We start from the raw sequence: 22,261 nt of genomic DNA, 5'->3' as shown, positions 1-22,261 counted from the left end.
AAATACGGGAGGTTGCTGGTGTGAGTGTTCCACTGGTTCCCTAGATGGAGGCACAGGTAAGTACTGCAAGAGGGAAGTCACTCGAGCTGCAGTGAAAACACAGGTAAGTACTTCACAGGCGACTGGGTCTTTACTTTCACTCTGGTGGCGTACAACACAACCTGGTGGCTCTTGGCTAGGGACACAGGCAATTACTTTACAGATGACTGGGTCTTTTCTTTCGCTTTGGTGGCACACAACAAAATCTGGTAGCTCGTAGCTTTGGACCAAGGTAAGTACTTCACAGGTGACTGGGGCTTTACTCCCACTCTGGTGGCACACAACACAATCTGGTAGCTCGTAGCTATGGGCAAAGGTAAGTACTTCACAGATGACTGGGTCTTTACTTTCACTTTGGTGGTGTTCAACACAATCTGGTAGTTCTTGGCTATTGACAAGGGTAAGTACTTCACAGGTGACTGGGGCTTTACTCTCACTCTGGTGGCACCCAACACAATCTGGTAGCTCTTAGCTATGGGCAAAAATAAGTACTTCACAGGTGACTGGGGCTTCACTCTCACTCTGCTTTCACTTTGGTGGCGTACAACACAATCTGGTAGCTTGTAGCTACGGACAAAGGTAAGTACTTCACAGGGGACTGGGATCTTTACTGTTACTTCAGATTTCATGCAAACTCAGTCTGCTGGCTCTTAGCTTTAGACAGAGGGTAAGTATTTCTCACAGATGTCTGGGGCTTTACTGTGGCTTCAGGCAACACACAACTCAATTTACTGGCTCTTAGCTTCAGTCAGGAGGTAAGTAATTTACAGATGACTGGGACTTTTACTGTTACTTCAGCTTGCATACAAACTCAATCTGCTGGCTCTTAGCTTTAGACAGAGGGTAAGTATTCTCACAGATGTCTGGGGCTTTACTGTGGCTTCAGGCAACACACAACTCAATTTACTGGCTCTTAGCTTCAGGCAGGAGGTAAGTAATTTACAGATGACTGGGACTTTTACGGTTACTTCAGGTTGCATACATACTCAATCTGCTGGCTCTTAGCTTTAGACAGAGGGTAAGTATTCTCACAGATGTCTGGGGCTTTACTGTGGCTCCAGGCAACACACAATTCAATCTACTGGCTCCTAACCTAAGGCAGGAGGTAAGTAATTTACAGATAACTGGGACTTTACTTTGGTCCTATGATTTCTCAACAGCAGCGGGTACTTCACATGACATAACTCTCCCTAGGCGGTGGACTTACGATGAATAGACTGCAGTACAGTAAGTAAATGGAGCTTACAGACCTTAGGTTTGCAAAGCGTCTTGGCACTGGCCTACGTGGAGGTTTCCTGGACGGCGGTAAAAGTTGGAACTGTCGTGCCGAGCCGAACGCTTCCCTCTCCTCTCCTCCGCTTGCGGGTCAAGAGATCTAGACAGGGGCGAACCTTTGAAGGGCTCCACAACAGGTAAGGTTATCCACATGGCTAATTTACAGCAGTCAAGCTTTCTCCTTGCATATATATATACTTTCCGCTTTACTCACACCAGTCTTTCTTACTTGTTTAATTCACCACTGCCTCCACTGGGACAGGAAGATACAAGATGTCTTGCAGGACGTCAATATAGGGTTTCCATGCAGGAAGTCGCGAATGACATATGACTTAAGATGACACTTCACCAGCCTCAACGTCCACTGGTTTCACCTCGACTCATCCAGCTTAGAACTGGCTACTGACGACACAAACACAGCATAACACTGCAAGGTTTCAAGTGTACACACTCACGGCAAAGACAAGGACTCACCCACTGCACTCCACACACTCTAAGTGAAATAAGGTCAGAACCACGGTTGACTAGGACTTGTCCTGGGATTCGTTGGACGCTGTTTGCAGCGGAGGGACGAAATATGAAAATTGCTGTTGCGACCCCCTGCGTCTTCCTGTACTCGTGCTCCCCGGCTCACCCACAACTCCTCTCTACAGTGGGGCCGCTATCCTGTTTACTAGAAGCTCACAACACACGCTGGATAGTGTACTCTCCAAAATGATGTGCTATACAATTGTCCAGAGTTACTCACAAGTAATGATAACACTCTTCCTTTGTCTCCTTCTCCTTTTAGCTGTCGGATCCTCTTCACACCATCGGTACCAGACGCTGGCGATCTCCCTCAACGACACTTCCGGTAAGTATTCCTATGACTGTTACTCAAAGTACATCATTGGTTTACATATGCTGTGTAACAGATGGCTCAGAGTCAGATCGAGGCCATTTGGCGTCTGGATCGTAACAGCTCTAAAATTGTGACTTTAGACAACCCTGTGTCCTGATAACACAATCACCCAGATCTCTATCACCTATCAAGGTTGTAAAATGGGTAACAATTAAAACAAATGCAGTCGTCAAAGGAGGTTCAAAGCAATTCCACCAGAGAAACCTGAGAGCCGATCGAACGACAATCGCCAGAGACACAGCAGGGGGCGCAGACTATAGGTCTCTGATGAAACCACGTTTAAAGATCACAATGAGCTGTTTAAATGTATATATATTTTATATCCCTTTACTGCATGATGGTGTATATGTGATGTAACTGTGTGTTAACACTTTAGTTAAATTTTGTTCACTGTAGCATGGTTTATATCTTAGGTACGAAATTATTATTCAACGTGATCTTAAACTCATGTCTTGTCTAGTATCAAATTAATCTACTTTTTATTTAATAATCATTGCTATGTATCATATTACCATAAGCCGCATCAATGTCATTTAATATCGATTTGAAGAGTTATGGAAACAAACTTTTATCATTATGCCACTACGCAAATGTGATGCTCTTATAGCTTCTAGCGCTGAGGCCGTTTCTCAATGTCAAGGATACTTCCTCGGCAGGACTAGTCCTTACAAGTCACTTCCATCAGAGGCTAGGCGAGGCTCCTCTTAAGCATTCGGAGAACATGTTAAATGGAACAGGCTAGCAAGCGTCAATGAAAGGTGTGCTTTCGGTGCTGCGGCCATAGGATTGTGGGTGATTTCAGCGCGTGAAGAGCACGAAGGATACACATATGCATTCTTTCCTGTATATGGGATATTTCTCGAAAGAAGGACTCAGTCCTTGGCTGAAATTTCGAGGATCCTCGACATTGGAACAGTCCTTCTTTGACATTGAGAAACGGCTAGAGTCTGTGGAGCTTGAGAGCGCCCATGTTGGCTGACCTACAGGACATAGAAAACCCAGGATTAACCATCTCGGACTTTACAGGAAACTCAGGGAACTCAGAAATAGTTAACAGTCAACTTTATGGTCAGGGCAGAAAATTCAGGAAACTTAGGATCAGCTAACTTGGTCGAGACCGGAAGCTCAGGGGACGCGAATTCAGACCTTTCAGCCAAAACAGGAAGTGCAGGAGACTGAGGTTCAAACCTTTCAGCCATGACAGGGAGTACAGGAGGCTCAGGTTTGTATCTTTCATCCATGACAGGAAGTGCATGGAACTCAGGTTCATGGGCCTGATAGACATCTTGCTGAACATAAGGGCAGAAAGCAGGCCACACACACCACAGAGCCATGGCAAATACAGGAAGCACAGAAGTCAAAGGACATACCTCAGATACCATCTGTTCCACGGAACTGAAGACCACAGGAGTAGGAACACCAGCTGTCCATACTGACACTAATGGGGAGTATCTGTCAGACTGGAAACTAACCTTATGGTCCTGAAGGTTACCATAGACGCTGTATAGGCGGCCATTTTGTGAACAGGCTCGGGTGTGGCAGCCATCTTGTAAAGTGGCTTGAGTTTGACAGCTATCTTGTGAAGTGGCTCTGGTGTGGTGACCATCTTGTGAACAGGTGCAGACATGGCGGCGACCATCTTGGGAGCAGATACCGGCATGTCAGCAGCCATCTTGTGAACCGGTTCTGTAACGGTAAGAACAGGACTGGACAGAGTAACAGCAGTGCACACAGGTCTCCGTGACTGTCCTGATTCTCCAGCCCACGGAGCCTGCTGCCTACTACCCCCCCCCAAAATTTTTTTTTGGAAATGTGTACCCTGGGGGAACAATCAGCACGCAGACCAATAAAAAAAAACTACACAGAACTACAAAACATGGCAGACAAGGACAGGACTTCAAAATAAGAGTCTATACACAGAGGAACACAGAACAGAGTCATGACACTCTGTATGGAGCTGGATTCTGTCAAATAGACAGTGCGCCTCACAGAGGAACATATTCAGTTGATGTTGAACTGCTTGAATTCATTCAAATGCAAGACAGCGGTCCCACTGAAATTATTTCAGAGGCTCCTGAGGTATATGACAGCCATGGTGGCAGTAACACCACTCGGGTTGCTCTATATGAGACCGTTTTAACACTGGCTTTACGAGTCCTGAGATTGACGTGACAACATGGCACTCACTTGGTGAAAATCACACCGACCTGTTGTTTAACTTTCACCCCGTAGATGGACCCATCCTTCCTCCGGACAGGAGTGCCTCTGGAGCAGGTGTCCAGGCTTACTTTTGTGTTTACAGATGCCTCTACCACGAAATGGGGGGCCACAAAAATGGCATGCAGTATTAGGGGTTCAGATGGGTCCCCATCTGCATTGGCACACCGATTGCGTTGAGTTGCTGGCAGTACATCTTGCACTGGACCACATGAAAAGGTAATTACAGGCAAAGATGTACTAGTCCATACTGACAATATTGTCACAGTGACTCACCCGCCATCTTCTCTGGAGTCAGAAGCATCTGAGGTCGCTTTGTTCTATCCATACCCCAGGGGCACTCAATCGTGTGGCTATCAAGCTCTCATAAGCAGAACCTTTGGGTGAATAGAGACTCCATCCCCAAGCGGTCCAGTTGATTTGGAGGCATTTTGAAGCCGCTTGGGTAGACCTGTTTGCTTCTCAAGAAACCTTCCACTACCATCTGTTTTACTTCCTGACCGTGAGAGGGCTCGGCATGGATGCACTGGCCCACAGCTGGCCAAAGGGCCTACGGAAAAAAGCAATTCGCCCAGTGAGCCTACTCGCACACACACTGTGCAAAGTCAGGGAGGACAACAGCCCCCAGCAGATTCCTCTATACACTTAATGGCACCTGGACCTCTGGAAACTTCATGTCTGCTTCCTGGATGGAACATGAACGTTTTAGGTGATCAAGCAGGTAGTGTTCTTACCACTACCTTCAGGGATCTGGAGGAGGCAGACCCAGCATTAGTTTTTATCTGACCTGTCCACGCTTTGTGACTGTACATGGATCAAACTCAAGCTTCAGGACCTCAGAGCAGCTCTCTGTATGTTACAGAGGCCGGATTAAGGGTATGACTGTCTCCAACCAAAGGACGGCCCACTGGATAGTGTATGCCCTGGCTTACCTTGCTGTGCCCGCTCGGGTTGTGAGCTTACTCTACCAAAAGTATTGCATCATCCTGGGCCCTGGCATGTGGCACCTCGCTAATAGATGATTGTAGAGCTTTGGGCTGGGTGAGAAATGGGTGGAAGCACAGAGAGCACCAGCTTGTGCAGGAACAGCTTGGCCAGGTGACTGGCCTTATTTGCAAAAATCTCTGACCCATCTCCTGCTATTAGCAAGGGATTGGGAGGGTTATGCAGGGCACTAGAAGGGGCAGCACAAGTGGCGCTTTGTCTGTCTTCGATTTGACGTCAAAATCACTGACTGAAAGGGAACGTCTTGGTTGCGTATGTAACCCTCGTTACTGTAAGAAGGGAACGGAGATGTGGAAGTCAGATGCAAATGCTGCACGCCTATGTGCATTAGTTTGTTTTAGTAACACTGACGCTTACTTTTTTAACATGTGCTCCTAAGTAAAAAAATTTAGAGGCACAATAAAAATGTTATATCAAATAATGTTTTTGATGAATAAAGTTATATAAAGAGACATTTATAAACCAAAAATGATTGAATTTATTTGCTGTACTTTTGTATTCTTTTAATAACTGTAATAATTCATATTTTAAACTCTATAAACATCTATAAACTATAAAAACACCTCAATAAAACAATATTTAAAAAAACCTAAAATAACATATAAACTCAATTTGTTTATAAGGACCACCCACCAGCACAACAACAGATTCCAGTGACGTGGGTTAAGGGATCGCATGTTCTGTCCTTCTTTAGCACTTTTATAAGAATTATCCAATTTATTAGATTATTAATTTTTTCTTTGAGCTCTGTGTTAATTATTATCTGACTTCAATTTATGAATTATTATTATTATTCTGATTCTGATCATAATTTATGTATTATACTGTTGTTATATTGTAATTGTCTTTGTTATTTAAAATTAATTACATTCATATAGAGAATAAGATGTAATTCTGGAGTTGCAAAGGTAATACTTCATTCAGCTGGGTGTTAAGGCATTCTCCTTCTAACTTAAAATAAAATTATTAAGGTATTCTCTAAACACACTGAAAACTGAGAATCCATCTAAGTTTTAGATTGTGACAATATTCCATACAAACTAAAACAGAGGCATTACTCCATGTGTGTTGCTCGTAATGTCAATAAATGTGTTCTTTACATCATGGGAACATATGTGCATCGCATGCCATGTCAAAATATGTGACTGGTGCATACGTGTTGAAAGAGTTCATGATACAAGAGATAGTCACGTCTCACAAGACACTTGACCCAAACGCAAGTGTCTCTTTAATCATAAACTCTTACGAAGTGTCTGTAACAGGCACATAGTTTGACATGACACACAATTACTCATCACCACTCATTTTCAATATTAAAATATGTTATTACCTTAACTAAGAAGAGTTGATACATCCCTCTATCATCTGTGTGCGTGCACGTAAGCGTTGGAGCGCGCTGCGACACTTCGATAGCATTTAGCTTAGCCCCATTCATTCAATGGTACCACTCAGAGATAAAGTTAGAAGTGACCAAACACATCAACGTTTTTCCTATTTAAGACGAGTAGTTATACGAGCAAGTTTGGTGGTACAAAATAAAACGTAGTGCTTTTCTAAGCGGATTTAATAGATGAACTATATTGTATGGCGGAACAGCACTTTTGGGAGTACTTCAACTCGCCTGAAAAATCCACTCCCCTTCTCCCTCTCATAATGGGAGAGGGAGGGTGTTACTGCGCCGAGTTGAAGTACTCACAAAAGTGCTGTTCCGCCATACAATATAGTTCCTCTATTAAATCCGCTTAGAAAAGCGCTACGTTTTATTTTGTACCACCAAACTTGCTCGTATAACTACTCGTCTTAAATAGGAAAAACGTTGATGTGTTTGGTCACTTTTAACTTTATCTCTGAGAGGTACCATTGAATGAATGGGGCTAAGCTAAATGCTATCGAAGTGTCGCAGCGCGCCCCAGCGCTTACGTGCACACACACAGATGATAGAGGGATGTATTAACTCTTCTTAGTTAAGTTTATAACATATTTTAATATTGAAAATGAGTAGACTATTCCTTTAAGGGGTGTAAAGTCACTATTACTTTGAAAAAGTATGTTTTTCACATTTATCATGTATCTAAAGTTATTAGAAGTTCAAAGCACATCTGTGATATTTTACTGTTTTTATTAGTTAACTTTTTATATTCAAGTCTTGTAAAATAATATTGGCTTCTATCTGGTTATATCAGAGTGTGTTTGGTGTTTAATAAGTGTGACCAGACAAGATGTTTCTGAGGTAAAATGTGTTTAATAATTCCTGTTAATGTCTCCGTGCAGAGAGAGAGAGAGAGAGAGAGAGAGAGAAAGAGAGAGAGAGAGAGAGAGAAAGATAGTGTAGTGAACATTAAGTTATGAAAATTACTACAGTTAAAAAATATATGATTACTAGTTAAACCATAGGTACCACAAAATGTTTTGTTTTAAAACCATGGTATTGTCAATGTTAATCAATATGCCAAAACATGGTTAATACAAAAAATGCATGGTTAATTTCTGTTAGGGATAATTAATAGACCAGATTTGAGCAATATGTTTCTTATATTGAAGGAGCCCAAACAGAACACGAGGCTTAAATATCAAAATCTCTCTCTCATTTTATTCACATTAATAACGAACATAAATTCTTACACTTTTAACTGGAAAATGATTCTGTTATTTTGTCATTTACATGCATTTGACATTTTGAGAGCAAACACTTTGCAATAAGTGTTGTATTAGTAAACATTAGTAAATGCATTAACTAACATGAACAAACAATGAACATGAACAATACAGTTTTTCAGCATGTACCTGTATTAATTCTTGTTATCAGGGCTGTTGATTCCTTTTTCTGACTGGTTGAGAAATGTTTCATTAAACACACACCTAACCTGACAAATGTCTTAAAATTACCACCAGAGCAATGTCTTAGCAATGTTTGTGGTAATAGGGGTATAAGCAGAATAATTGACTCAGTCCGTTAAATTATTTAAAAATAATGCACACCCCCAGAGTAACGGCGCTTTGTGTTGTGCTGCATTTATTACCACCTTGGGTGTGGATTATTTTTTTAAATAATTGAACAGCCCCTTGTCAATTATTCCTTACTTAATGTTTGTTAATGTTAATACAGTTATTCATATTAGTTTATGGTGCATTAACTAATGTTACAAAATGCTTGATTTTATAAATGTTTTAGTAAATGCCGAAATTAACATGAACTATGATTAATACATGCTGTAGAAGTATTGTTTATTGTTAGTTTATGATAGCCAATTAACTAATTGTTAACAAATACAACCTTAGGTGTTACCAACAATTGTGCCTGGAATGCTGCCTTCACATACTATCGGAATGATCGTAAACACAAGTTTCTTAGGTAACAATCGCACATGTACGCCCTCTGATGTTGTGTTCGGAAATATTTTTTGATACCCAAATTCTTAAGATGGGCTAAGCTCTAAAACTTTAACAATGCCGAATGGGGGGAAAGATTTCTCCGGTGGCAGGTATGCTTTATTAGTTTTTATCCCCAACAGCTTTATTGCCTTGCCTTGTCAATATAGTAGTAGATATTGGGTTTAAATAACATTTTCCTAAAACACGCAAGTATGAACCTGGCATCCTCTATTTATTCCAACAACAAAGCACCCGAACCACAAGCTCATAATCACAACATCAGAATTAGGAATGATCAAATTTCCTATAGCATGTAAATGCAGCATAGTTCAATTCAGACTTTCAAACACTCATCACAGAGTTTACCAGCAGGGCTGTAGGTGCAGTGTTAACACCCCCTGACTGTGCAGCTTCAGCAAGTTCAGAAATTCATCTGGCATTGAGTGTAAGTTTCTTTTTCCAGGTTTAACATTGTCAAAATAGTGATGTGAAAGGTTCTGCTCCTGCAGATTGGTGTCAAATGGCCAGAATCCATAAACATGCACATGATCACACAGCTCTAGTGCCACATTTATTAACATAAAACCCGTTGAGAGGCGCTTCGCTTTCAGGCCACGCTCCCTCCAGAAGCTGTCCAAGTCCTTGAGGTAGCTGGAGCTAAAGAAGACCACCTGAAGCTCAGGACGTAGAGGCCAAAGTTTCTTGAGGGTACTGATTGACAGTCGAGTGTTCTGTGGGCTTGCAAAGGCAGGCATGAGGAGACTTGCATTACCATAGACTTTCAAACGCTTGAGTAATGGACCATGACGCTTTTCATCAAATTTGGCACTGCAGACATACACAAAACCACACACATATCAATGCACTTTCAATGGTTTTTGTCTTATACACACTGAAACTGTGGCTTTCAAAGGCTATTGAAATCATTATTGCTTTTCTATAGTAAACATGATTTCACAACATCATTGCTGGGTCTGAAACAATGTTTCTATTGACAAATGAGACTTTAGAGTTAGGTGTAGCGTCAATGTTAGATTTAGGTTTATGAATGGATTAGGAGCTTGTATACCATTATTATCAGCCTATTATTTTCCTATGATTTGACATGTAAACTTTAGGTTAGGACATGTTTCTTTGACCGGAATGTTGTTCTAGAACCAACAAAAGATTCAAGGACAAGTCCTATTTGGCAAAATTGTGGTGACTTTATTTTTAACCACAATCTAAGGGTGTACTCACACTATCCAATCCAAACCGCGCTCGGGCACGTTTGAGCCCCAAAGCCTGGTTCGTTTGACTTGTGTGATCGCCCTGTACGTGCCCGGGCGCGGATTGGTTAATCGCGCCCCGGCCGGGTTGCAGAGGTGGGCTGTGGTGTGAGCACAATCGCGCCTGAGCGTGATTCAAAAGGTGAAGACGTCAGTTGCTCGACCACTCACTTTCATCTGCCTCCGTAAAAACCTTTTGATGTGCACAGCGGGGTAACGTGAATCTCCGAGGTGCAGAGGTGACAGATCAACTAAGCATTTTGATGACATGTGATAGGGCTGTCTGTTATCGCGCACCAAACGACTCCAAATAAAAAACACAGACTTATCATTACGGTGGGTTCCAGTGTAAAGAGAGCGCTTTACTTCCTGCTTTTTTCAAAACAATCGCATATTAATGACGAAAGCGCGCCCGGGCTCGGATCGATAAAAGTACAGTGTGAGTGCGTGCATCTGGGGGTGTGGGGAGGGGTGACAATCGTGCTGGGGCATGGTTTGGTTTGGATAATGTGAGCGCGGCCTAAAGTGGAAGCTCGGAGCCTCATTTATAAAATGCTGCATAGAAAACAGCCTAGATTTGATCTTACAATAATTTGTTCAATAGCGTGCACGTATGATTCATAAAACGAATGTATGCAAGGAAAACATACATAAGGCTCACTTTCAGACGTGAAATCTATAAACCGCAAATGAGCTTGAAATTGTGCGCAGCTGAACAGTTACAGATTTCTACCTTTAAATGATGCATAGTTAATGTCATTAACATATAAAAAAGCACCTGCCTATGTTTAAATCCTTTTCAAGCAGCAAGAATGGCTTATATTTAACCCTCTGGGGTCTAAGGGGTTTTTAGGGCCCTGGGGAAGTTTTGACATGCACTGACATTTGTGCTTTTTTCAGTTGCTTAAAAACATATTAATGGCAAAAGTCTCATAACACTGTGTTCATCACAAACTGGGCTACAATATCATATAATCAACATGTATGTACATGTTTGTATTTTTGAGAGAAAAATGTTTATGCGTGGTTTTTGAAAAAGCAAAATCACTGATATAACTCCACAAAACTCATTCTAAACATGTTTTCCCAAGACTTTCCAAACTGGATCTAGTAGTCTAGAGTTTTTTCTTCAAAATTATGTAAAAATCAAATGGCCTACTCAATCCCATAAAGCAAGATATTGATTTACAATTTCTAAGACACTTTTGCTTGGGAAAGGCTGTATGCGTGGAGGCGGGAAAGCTCCTGAATAATCAGTGATTGACAGCTGAGAGACAAAAGAATTGAATAATGAGCCATATAATGAGCCTTGTGGGGATGTTCAACAGGACTGTAACTTTCTCTGTAGTAAAACCATGATAAGGTTTACTTTTCAATATAATGTAAATACACACACACACACACACACACACATTATATATATATTTCTATATATTTCTATTGAAATATTTTCTATTAATTTCACAAGTATAAGTTATCTTTTAAAAACCATAGTAGCCTAATCATGGTAAAGGTACTGTTTAGCCATCGTAAAGTAAACACAGGGTTTGTGTTTGGTTGGCCAGTGAGAGGTTTACTTTTGTGCAGTAAAAAGCTCAAAAGAACAACTGCCTATCGTTGTCTGGACTCTTTGTGTTTTGGATTTGTGTTTTTGTAATCATTAGAAACACAACAAGGGACACGCGTGGTAAACTTATCAATGTTTGTTTACAGCCGCCGCCATTACCTCACGTGTTGATCATGAAAGCAGTGAATGTGTGCACATGCGAGTGATCCTGTGTTTAATAAACTTGCTGTGCGGAGATATGCGCTTAGACGCAACTAAATAAGGATTGTACTGTTTGCAATCGCGTATTTTATAAGAATACCAAAAAGCGCGTCGAGTTTCCTGACTCGCGTTTTTGTGTATGTGTGTTCCCGTCGCGTCAACTGTTTGACGGAAGACAAAGAAAACACTCGCGTCTGGAGATACTGACACACATACGCAAGTAAATAAGGATTTAGATGTCATGTTTGGTGCAATCGGATGGAACAACAAGGAGTGGAGAGACTGGATTGTGGATTGCATATCCATTGACTGCAGGAGGCACGAGTTATGCATATGGATGTTTCTGCTCGTTCACTTCAATGGCGCCGGGGTGTGGGGATCTCATCTCATTACAGATAAAGAGGTAACTGGAGAAATACGGTACTTCTCCTCCTTCTCATACAGTTTACACCGAATGACAATATCTGTTTTCAATCTCACTTACATAATTTAAAAGGAGACATTCCAAGCATTATGTAGACATTTATCTTTTGTTTCTACGACAAGTATTCGTTAAAGGAGCAGTATGTAAGAAATGTATATCAATTAATCATAAAATGGCCCTGATATGTCACTAGACATTAAGAAATCATCTTTATTTCAAATATTTATATCACTGACAACAATGGTCTGGCCAAAATATTGTCATTTAAAAAGTGGAGTTGCAGCCCTCAACTGATGTTTATGTTGTCATGTTGTGTATTGGCCACCAGTTGTGTGATTGCAGTACCAGTTTTAGCCACAAGTTTTGTTATTGCAATACCAGTTTTGGCCACAATCCTACATACTGTTCCTTTAAGTTACAGTTTATTTTTCTGACGAGTTTCTGAAAGGACTTCACTGAGGGAGAGAGAACAAAATGCGCATTATGTTTATTTTCTTAATTTTGCGAAAAGCACAACATTCTGTTTTTATTGGGAGTGGACAGAAAAAAATAGACACTTTAACGTTTTAAATGATGTATAAATCATATCTGTATATCAAAAATCAGCAGAGTTATCTAAATCTCTTTGCGGAGAGATTGAAAAATAAAGAATTTGCAGCGCCGTCGACCCCAGAGTGTTAAAAAAAAAAAACTGTTATGTTGCCCTTCATGACAACTGTGAGGGGGTGAAATTTTTGTAACTCATCCATTTAAATTATATTAAGCCTTAAAGAGTAACTAAACCTTAAACCAACTTTTTTTAGTTAATGATCTGTAAGAATGGGGCTTTATTATTGCTGGTCATTGATTTGAGAAACTTTTTTGACATTTGGGTATAAAGTGTTTCAATGTTACAATATATGGTGTAAAAATATCTTAGTGCTGCTCTATTCAGGTTGAACGGGGGCTACTGCAGTTGAATTTTCCAGTTGGATGTTGTGGTACTGCATGGAGGATGAGTGAAAGGAAGAGGCCAGGAGAGGCTGTAAAAGCCAGGTTGAAGAAAAGAAAGACATTGGAGGATGATGCTGCCAAATGTGCCAAGCTTACCGATTTATTTTTTAAGAGGACACAAGTGGCGACAGGTAAAGAGAGATATAGCTAATGTAATGAGAGCCAGGATGGCTCCCTCTGCTGGCCTGCAGAGGATTCTGTCACACATCTGACTTCTGAATTTCCCAGATCAGGATCCAAACTGGTCTCTAGCCCAATTTATTGATGCTGTTTTGTTGTTTTGTGGGTCCTCCTTCACTGTGGGCGAAGTGGAGGTGGACACCACTCCTAACAAAATTTTTTTGGGGGGGGGCATCAGGCTCTGTGGGCTGGGGAGCCACAAAACTACAGTACCTCTATCCAGTCCTGTCCTTGCCATATCCATTTTGCCTAAGCCAGTTAAAGCCATGCCTGCCTCTGTTCCTAAAATGGCCACCACCATGTCTGTATCTATCCCTAAAATGACTATCGCTATACCTGCACCTGTTTTTAAGATGACTACTACCATACTTGCACCAGCTGTTAAAAGGGCCATTCAAATAACTACACCCGTTCCTTGGTACCAGTACCATACCTGCACCAATTGTTAAGATGGCCGCCATGCCTACTCACAAAATGGCTACCATCATGTCTGAACCAGTTCATAGGATGGCCGTTGCACCAGAATCTGTTCACAAGATGGCCGCCGCCGCTGCACCCGAGCCTGTTCACAAGATGGCCGCCTCCACAATCTTTCAGCTGAACTCCAGGACTAAACGTCTGGTTTCTAATCTGGCAGATATTTCACTGGTGTCAGTACGGGCGGAGTCGTTTATAACAAGCATTTAAAAAAGCAACACTCGTTAAACAAAAGCCTTCAAAATATTATTTATTATCATGAAAATACCTGAAACAGTTTGAAGAACAGCGATATAAATATTCCTGCAGACATTTCCTGGAATAGCGTTTGTAATGCTACTTCTTCCATGCCACAAAGGGAGTTTCTGAACGAGAGTGCCCTCTGGCTTTTGGATGTGGCGGCATTTCACTGCAATTCATTCAAATTCATTCATTGAGAAAACGCACATTTGCACGATTAATCGTTACAGCCCTAGTTTGCACTGACTTTTTGTTGTGCTGGGGATGCTTTTTGCTCTTCTGTTTCCCAGGAGATCCCTCTAATTCATGAACCAGAGTCTTTTGAACTCCCCGTCACGGCTGGAAGGTTTGAACCTGAGCCCTATGCACTTTCTGTCACAAGTGAATCACCAGAGTAAAGTAAATCGTCAGGGTCAAGTGAATCATCAAAGTCACCAAGGTCACGTGAGTCCTCTGCACCTTTTGTTATGGCTGAAGAGTTGGAATTTGAGTCCTCTGAGCTATCTGTTTCAACCAAATTAACTGAACCCTAGTTTTCTGAATTTGCTGTTATGACCTTAAGGCCTGTTTCTGAGCACCCTGAGTTTCCTGTAAAGGCCAAGACTGTTACTCCTAAGCTCCCTGAATCCTGTAAGTCAGCTAATTTGGTCACTCCCAGGCTCCATAGACTCTCTGCCCATGCCAAAATAACCGTGCACAAACCCCATAGACTCTCAATCTCACAACTCCCATAGACTCCCTGATCTTGCCAGAATGACCATGCACAACTCCAATATACACTCTGCCCTAGCTAAAATGGTCGTTCCTTTAATAACACCAGCAATTTGATCTAACCCGTTTCACGTGCATGACAATTGGTCACCATTGATTAGCATTAGCAACTTAATTATTTGGCTAATACTGTTGTCTACCTATTCACAAGCAAAATATCAAATTAATCAAAATATTAGCCTTTTGTGTATCACCCAATACATGCCGATTTATAGACTATATTATGCAGTTTAATATTGATAACAAGACTCAAGCTTGATCTGTGTATGCAGTAAAATAACTTTTTTATTATTATTTTATTTTAATTACTAATAATTTTTTGTAGTGAATAAGTATATTATTATTTGATTAATATTTAACCTTTACATTATTTGTTGAACCATGGTATTAATAAAAAATACACAAAAGTAAGTGCTGAACTGTTGCTTCATTTATCCAATTTGGCAGAAGTGCTCATTTGGAATTCCACCATGGAAAAGTGTGCCGGTCTTGGGCCTGAAACTCCCGGGCTGAAAAGTGTGACTCAGAATATGTGGTTGATCTGGTTCAGTCTTTGTTGTCGAACTCAGAATGAGGAGCTGTAAAATCTCAAAGAGAGATTTTGATGATCTCTTATTGTCTCTCTCAGTGGAAGACAAGAAGTTGGGTGCTCTGTTTCAGTCTCTTAGCACATGGCCGAGCGAGGCTAAGCACTTTTCCACATCAAAGACAGTTTTTATAAATATGGACTTTCCGTATGCACACTTTACAATCAAACACTTTATAAATGAGGCCCATGATCTTATATGCATCACATGCAAAGAGTCAACTCAGAATAAATTCAAAAGGACATCAATGTTGTTATGATAATTCTGTAATACTCATATGAATAAGCATACTATCACACACAATATTTTATTATATAAATTATTTTGAAAAAAAATGTGTGTTTTTGAAAGCATTTTGTTTTTATGAGAGTGCAACTCCAAAATTGCAACAGTGATCAAATACAATATTTCATTGGTTTACAGGAGTAGCAGGCCAAACATTATGACTTTAGTTACAGACACAACATGGATGGGTACACCCACATAGCAGACGGACTCGGCCTCAATGTGGCCTCATGATGGCACTGCTGGCTTGCTGCCGGCAACAGCATGCAGCATCACAGCCAAGTATGGGCCAGGTGTGGCAATGATGGCACTGGATCCATAATGGCAGATAACATTTGGGCCAGTTGTGGGTGGGAGGTATGTGGCCCAGATCAGTGTAGTGATTGTGGCCCAGATCAGTCTAGTGATTGTAAGCCACATTTGAAATACTGTGATTAATAATAAATAATTGTAAGAATTGAAGGATTTTCAGGCTATCTTAATATTAATTTAACCTTTATTAAATAAAATGTTAGTTTAGTATAAAAAGAAGCTAATATATTTAGACAATAATGTTTGTCTACATTTCAGTCACATAAACATGCCTTCAGATCATGGGTCAAGATAATTTTGTTCAAGTGACCCTGAACTTCCAGAAGTTTTTCTTTCGGAATTCAAAAGTTTTGATAACGTTGCTTTGAGAAGCACCATGGAATGTTTCTATTTAAACTTGCTTTTGCGCGATTTTCATAGCAGGAGTTTATGACTAAGTAAAACTATCATTGTGTACAATCAAATGTTAGATAATGTAGAAATAAATGATATGTTTCACTGTGCTTTTTGCCTGCTGAAGTGTTAAAAAGTTCAAAATCATTGTGTCATAAGTTAACCTTTTAATGCAGTGCAACAAGAACCTACATGAGGATAACATCAAAGTACTCTCTTGCAGTATTTTAACATCATCCGTTTGTCAGTTCCTGCAACGCAGCATTACGTCAACACCTTGTCAAAAAAGATTGAGATGGCCAATCAAATAAAAAAGCGAGTGCCACGGGCCAATCACATAACATACAACAAGCTTTCCTGTTAATGCAAGCCGAGCGGCAGCCAATCAAATAAACCAATAGGCGGGTTACCGTACAAGAGCAGCAGTTACGCCGCGTCAATCAATCATAACGGACACAGATTTTAAAGCAGGATGAAAGATAACTAGTAAGTACCTGAACTTAAATATTCAAACTTTTTTAATCATAAAAATGTTTAGTTTAAATGTCTAACAAACTTATTAAGGGATGCAAACGTCTGCGTGATTCATGTGTAATGTAATGTGTTATATTGTCCGTGTGACGACCATTAAATTAACATTAGCTGTTTTCTATATATTACACTGATTCTTGAAACTTTGGCAAAAACATGTCCCACTAAGAAAAGTGCTAATTCTGTTAAAAATTAATAACATTTTCATGAAGAAAAAGAATTAATGTTATAATCAGGGGGTCCTTTGCACATATGTAAGGTTCTTTTATAGGTTTATTTTTTTTTATTATTTTAATGATTATATGCTGGCCCATTGCCTACAAAATCAGCTGTCCTCGGTTTAGAGATAATCATTTCAACTTGATTAAAAAAGCCAAAAGTAATAATTGAATTGAATAATATATTTACCACATGAAAGGGTACATTGTAATATGTATTAAAAACTACAAACAGTGTGTTTTGGACAATTTTTACTATTATTTTGTGATTGCTCAAAATGTGTCTCACATATTCATCACCACCGTCAGATATTTATAAAAAGCAATAAAATCAGACAACTACAGGGTCAACTGCATTCCTGAGGACCCCATTTTCAAACCTTCAGCTCTACTGCATGCTTCAAGATCACTCAAGCTCCTGTATGTTAGATATTTTCTCTTAAACTTGTTCATATTTTTGGACACTGCTATTGTGACAACCATAACATGTCAACACCGTCATCTTTGTAAAAAAATATTAGATTAGATCAGGGGTTCCCAAACTTTTTTTCCTGCGCACCCCCTTCTATGCCCCAACCGGGTTGGCACAACCCCAATCCACACTTCAAAAAAAAGCTAAAAAGATTTGTTTTTAAAGACTCATGTTTAATCTTGTGCAAATAACCAGGGGCCGGTTGCAACTACACTGTAAAAAATAAGTCAGTGGCTTTGTAAATATTACTAAAATAAATGATTAAATAACTTAATAAAATCTCCATATGTCACTAAGATGATTTTTTGAGTTGGCCAAACCAAAATAAATGACTAAAAAATAAACAGATATTTTTGTGTAAAATGTACAGATATTATTTATGCCTAGCGTACACCAAAGGATTTTCACAGTCCCAGACTAAAGACCGGCAGTCTTTAGGAATCTAACTGGAGTCTCGGCGCGCTCCCGTAGTCTCGATCGTTAACTGTGAGGTGATAATCTGCAGTCAGCGACCCGATTTATGCCAGTCTTTCTTTAGTCTTTCATATCAAACATGTTTGATATTATCGCAAGTCCCAGCGTAGTCTCATGACGTAAAACAATCAACAACCAATAAACTCGTTCTCCGGAAACAGGAAGCCATCAGTCACAACAAAGAAACATGTCGACGGACGTGGAAACACAACGAGCGCGAAGTAGGCGAAAATGGACCGTGGATAAAGAGGAGCGCCTTGTCGAGCGGTGGGCAGAGCAGCCGTGTTTTTTTGATGTAAACTGCCATTCATACCACGACAGAGTGGAAAAAGAAAAAAAGTGGAGCGATATTGCCTGTATGTGTTAACATGCTAACTCACTCTATTGAATGGCATAACGTGCTAATGTTTTCTGGTATGTGCTTAAATTCTTCACACCGCAAGCGTGAGCAACGCGTAAGCGGCGCGTGTTTTTTTCGGTGCCCACGTTAACAAGTTAAAGCACAAGCACGTACACCGCACGCGTGCGGTCATACATGTGACGCCATAAATGTCATAAATGTGTGTTTCAAACAGTCATGACTTTGAGCAATGTAAAAGAAAGCAATGAAATATTTAAAAACATCAGAAGACTGCGCTGTCATTCACTCTCTGCCCAGCAAATGAGTCCTCATATAGCTTAATACTGTTCAGAGAAACAGATAACGTACATCTTTAAATCTAAATCTTATGCTTCAACTGTTGACGGGAAACACGATCGACTGCTTCATGCTGTCAATCACTTTTTTATTTTATCTTAAAACGTAAGAGAAACAGATTTACAGTTTTTCTCAGTCGCTTTGGTACAATTCTCAGATCAGAATTGAAATTCTCAAAACTGCTTGTTCAATTCTCACATCATTGTGTCACTTGTGCACATCAAAAAAGCAGTTTCTCATTTCTTTGAACAAGTTGCAAATGCTTTGGTACATCCATGCAAATGTTTATGTACAATTCTCTGCTTTTTCCTACATTATCAGTTGCTTATGTCATGTTGATCAAAATGTATTATAATGGGTCTCTGTTGAATAGTCTCACTCCACACAACATTTAGGCATTAGTTCATAGTATAAGTCTTTACATGCAAAATTATTGAACATGTTGTCAAAATACAGGATATGGTCAAACATATTTCTATACATTTCCATTAGACATTTTGGTAACGCTTTAGATTACAGCCCGGAAAGTAATACGTAAGTACAGCGAATTTACAGCATATGTTTCTGTAATTATAGTTTACTTATGAAGTACGTACGTGTAATTATAAGGGAACAATTTATAATATTTGGGGAATAAAGGGGTAACAACCAGGAAAAATACAAATAATATATGCAGTAAAGTACTGCGTAAGTACAGCGAATTTACAGCGTAAGTTTCTGTAATTATAGTATACTTATGAAGTACGTACGTGTAATTATAAGGGAAAATTTTATAATATTTGGGGAACAAAGGGGTAACAACCAGGAAAAATACAAATAATATGTGTGGTAAGTATTTTAGATTACTAAACAAAACTTAAAATTCAGTTAATGTGTTTATGCAATTTATTAGTACAATACAATTTATTTAGAATTTTCAATAAAGGTTACTGACCTTAATAAAGAAAAAGAGTACAGGAATTTATTGGGTCATAAAGCTAAATTAAGAATAGGCAAGGCAACTTTGGTGAAAAAAGCAAGCAAAACTAGAACTACACTCTTAGAACAAATGTGTTAAAAACAACACATTAGTGTTGATTCTGGGACGACACACTAAATGCGTTGTCCCAAAATCAACCCATCTCTGTGTTATTATGGAAACAACACATTTTGTGTTACTTTTAACACAACTTGTGTTATATTTTAACACAAAATCAACACAAAATGATATATAATGTGTTAAAATTACACATAATATGTTAAAAACTTAACACACAAAGATGTGTAAAAATTAACATCATTTCTAAGAGTGTATTTTCTGTAGTTACTGTTTTGTGTTGTTACAATCTAAGTCAAAAAATTTACCCCCTTGTTTCACGCAGTTACAGAGTAAGTACAGAATCTGCGGGCTGTAAATTAAAGTGGCACTTGTTACCCCCTTGTTTCACGTAGTTACAGAGTAAATACAACATCTGCGGGCTGTAAATTAAAGTGGCACTTGTAACCCCTTGTTTCACGTAGTTAAAGAGTAAATACAACATCTGCAGGCTGTAAATTAAAGTGGGACTTGTTACCTCTTTGTTCCGAAAATATTATAAATTGTTCCCTTAAAATGACATGTATGTACTTTATAAGTACACTATAATTACAGAAATGTATGCTATAAATTCGCTGTACTTACGCAGTACTTTACTGCATATATTATTTGTATTTTTCCTGGTTGTTACCCCTTTATTCCCCAAATATTATAAATTGTTCCCTTATAATTACACGTACGTACTTCATAAGTAAACTATAATTACAGAAACATACGCTGTAAATTCGCTGTACTTACCCAGTACTTTCCGGGCTGTAATCTAAAGCGTTACCGACATTTTTTCTAAATCTGTTTTGAATTGGTAAATTGCTCCCAGGTGAATCTTGACTTTCTCTAACAGACAGAAACATCCCCAACAAGCAAAAACCGAGACATTGAAATGACTGCTAACTATAGACCCAATATAGTCCGGCTATGAGTAATCCACTTCTACCCTAAACAACCTTGAATTTGGTTACATGCCATTTTTGCCAAAATAACTTGAAGATGTATGATATTCCAACATGTAAGCAAAGTGTGTTCAAGTTGTTTGCTTTCATTTCTTTTACATGTTCTAAAAGTATATGCATCATCTATTCTTGGGCTATGGTTAGACATCTTTTAGACATCTATCATGTTCACATTTCTACTTTTTTTTCCTCTTTATGCTATGCAGTGCTTGCAGTGCTGTCTTTATCTTTCTTTATGGCAATGACATGGTCTTTCAATGAATTACAGTACAAACAGTAAAAGCGTAAATGTAAATTTTGTCAAGTCTCTTGCAATCAAACTCACACATAACTTATACTAAGGTGTAACTTACAATTTACAATACTTGTCGTCAAAACTTTAGCGATAGTTTACATCAGAACATTCCTCCAGAGTAAACTGTTATATTGACAACATGACTAAACAATTTGACTGTCTTATCCGTACACAATGACACAATGACTTGTTATTCTGATGGCACTGACATGTTCATTGACACAGATATTTAATTTTGAGAGATGAACTAAGTGTTTTGAGTAAAAGAGTGGCTTTTGCAGGTTATCCATGATGTTTTGCTATTTGTACAAATTGTTTTGAGAAATGCACTTACTGTTTTGCAAATTGTGAGTATGATTCGAGAAATGTACCAAAGCGACTGAGAAAAACTGTAATAATGTGCCAAGGGCTTTTTATGTCTATAATTGTGTATTGTGTCTGTATCTGTCATTACACGAACCAGAACAGCACGAAAACAATGTGGGTTAAACAAATCACAGCTATATAAATTACACTGACCGTCAAAAACCGTCTTGAAGAGGTTTTGCTCATTAATGCATATAAAATAAAGTAATGTGAACTTGAGATTTTTATACTGTTATTACAGTTTTTCTCAGTCGCTTTGGTACATTTCTCCAATCATACTCACAATTTGCAAAACAGTAAGTGCATTTCTCAAAACAATTCGGACAAGTAGCAAAACACCATGGATAACCTGCAAAAGCCAGTCTCTTACTCAAAATTCATCTCTCAAATATCTGTGTCAATGAACATGTCATTGCCATCAGAATGACAAGTCAATGTGTCATTGTGTATGGATAAGACAGTCAAATTGTTTAGTCACGTTGTCAATATAACAGTTTACTCTGAAGTGATTTCCTGATGTAAACTATCGCTAAAGTTTTGACGACAAGTATTGTAAATTGTAATTTACACCTTAGTGTAAGTTATGTGGGAGTTTGATTGCAAGAGACTAAACAAAATTTACATTTACGCTTTTACTGTTTGTACTGTAATTCATTGACAAACCATGTCATTGCCA

The 22,261-nt window shown here is 39.2% G+C and overlaps 2 protein-coding genes across 2 annotated transcripts in view; one reads left to right on the top strand and one right to left on the bottom strand.

The window, feature by feature from the left end:
- Positions 1 to 22,261, top strand: part of LOC135775928 (alpha-2,8-sialyltransferase 8F-like) — a 1,056,838-nt gene that overhangs the window by 897,889 nt on the left and 136,688 nt on the right. The window lies entirely within an intron of this gene.
- LOC135775918 (alpha-2,8-sialyltransferase 8E-like) overlaps positions 8,008 to 22,261 on the bottom strand; it is a 57,018-nt gene continuing 42,764 nt past the window's right edge. Inside the window, exon 7 of the mRNA XM_065286495.2 lies at positions 8,008 to 9,637. Coding sequence (XP_065142567.1) covers positions 9,172 to 9,637 — 466 coding nt within the window. The 3' untranslated portion in view covers positions 8,008 to 9,171. The remainder of the gene's footprint in view (positions 9,638 to 22,261) is intronic.

Source organism: Paramisgurnus dabryanus, chromosome 21 (assembly GCF_030506205.2).
Source record: "Paramisgurnus dabryanus chromosome 21, PD_genome_1.1, whole genome shotgun sequence".
Lineage (NCBI taxonomy): Eukaryota > Metazoa > Chordata > Actinopteri > Cypriniformes > Cobitidae > Paramisgurnus > Paramisgurnus dabryanus.
This window is presented reverse-complemented; position numbering and strand designations above follow the sequence as displayed.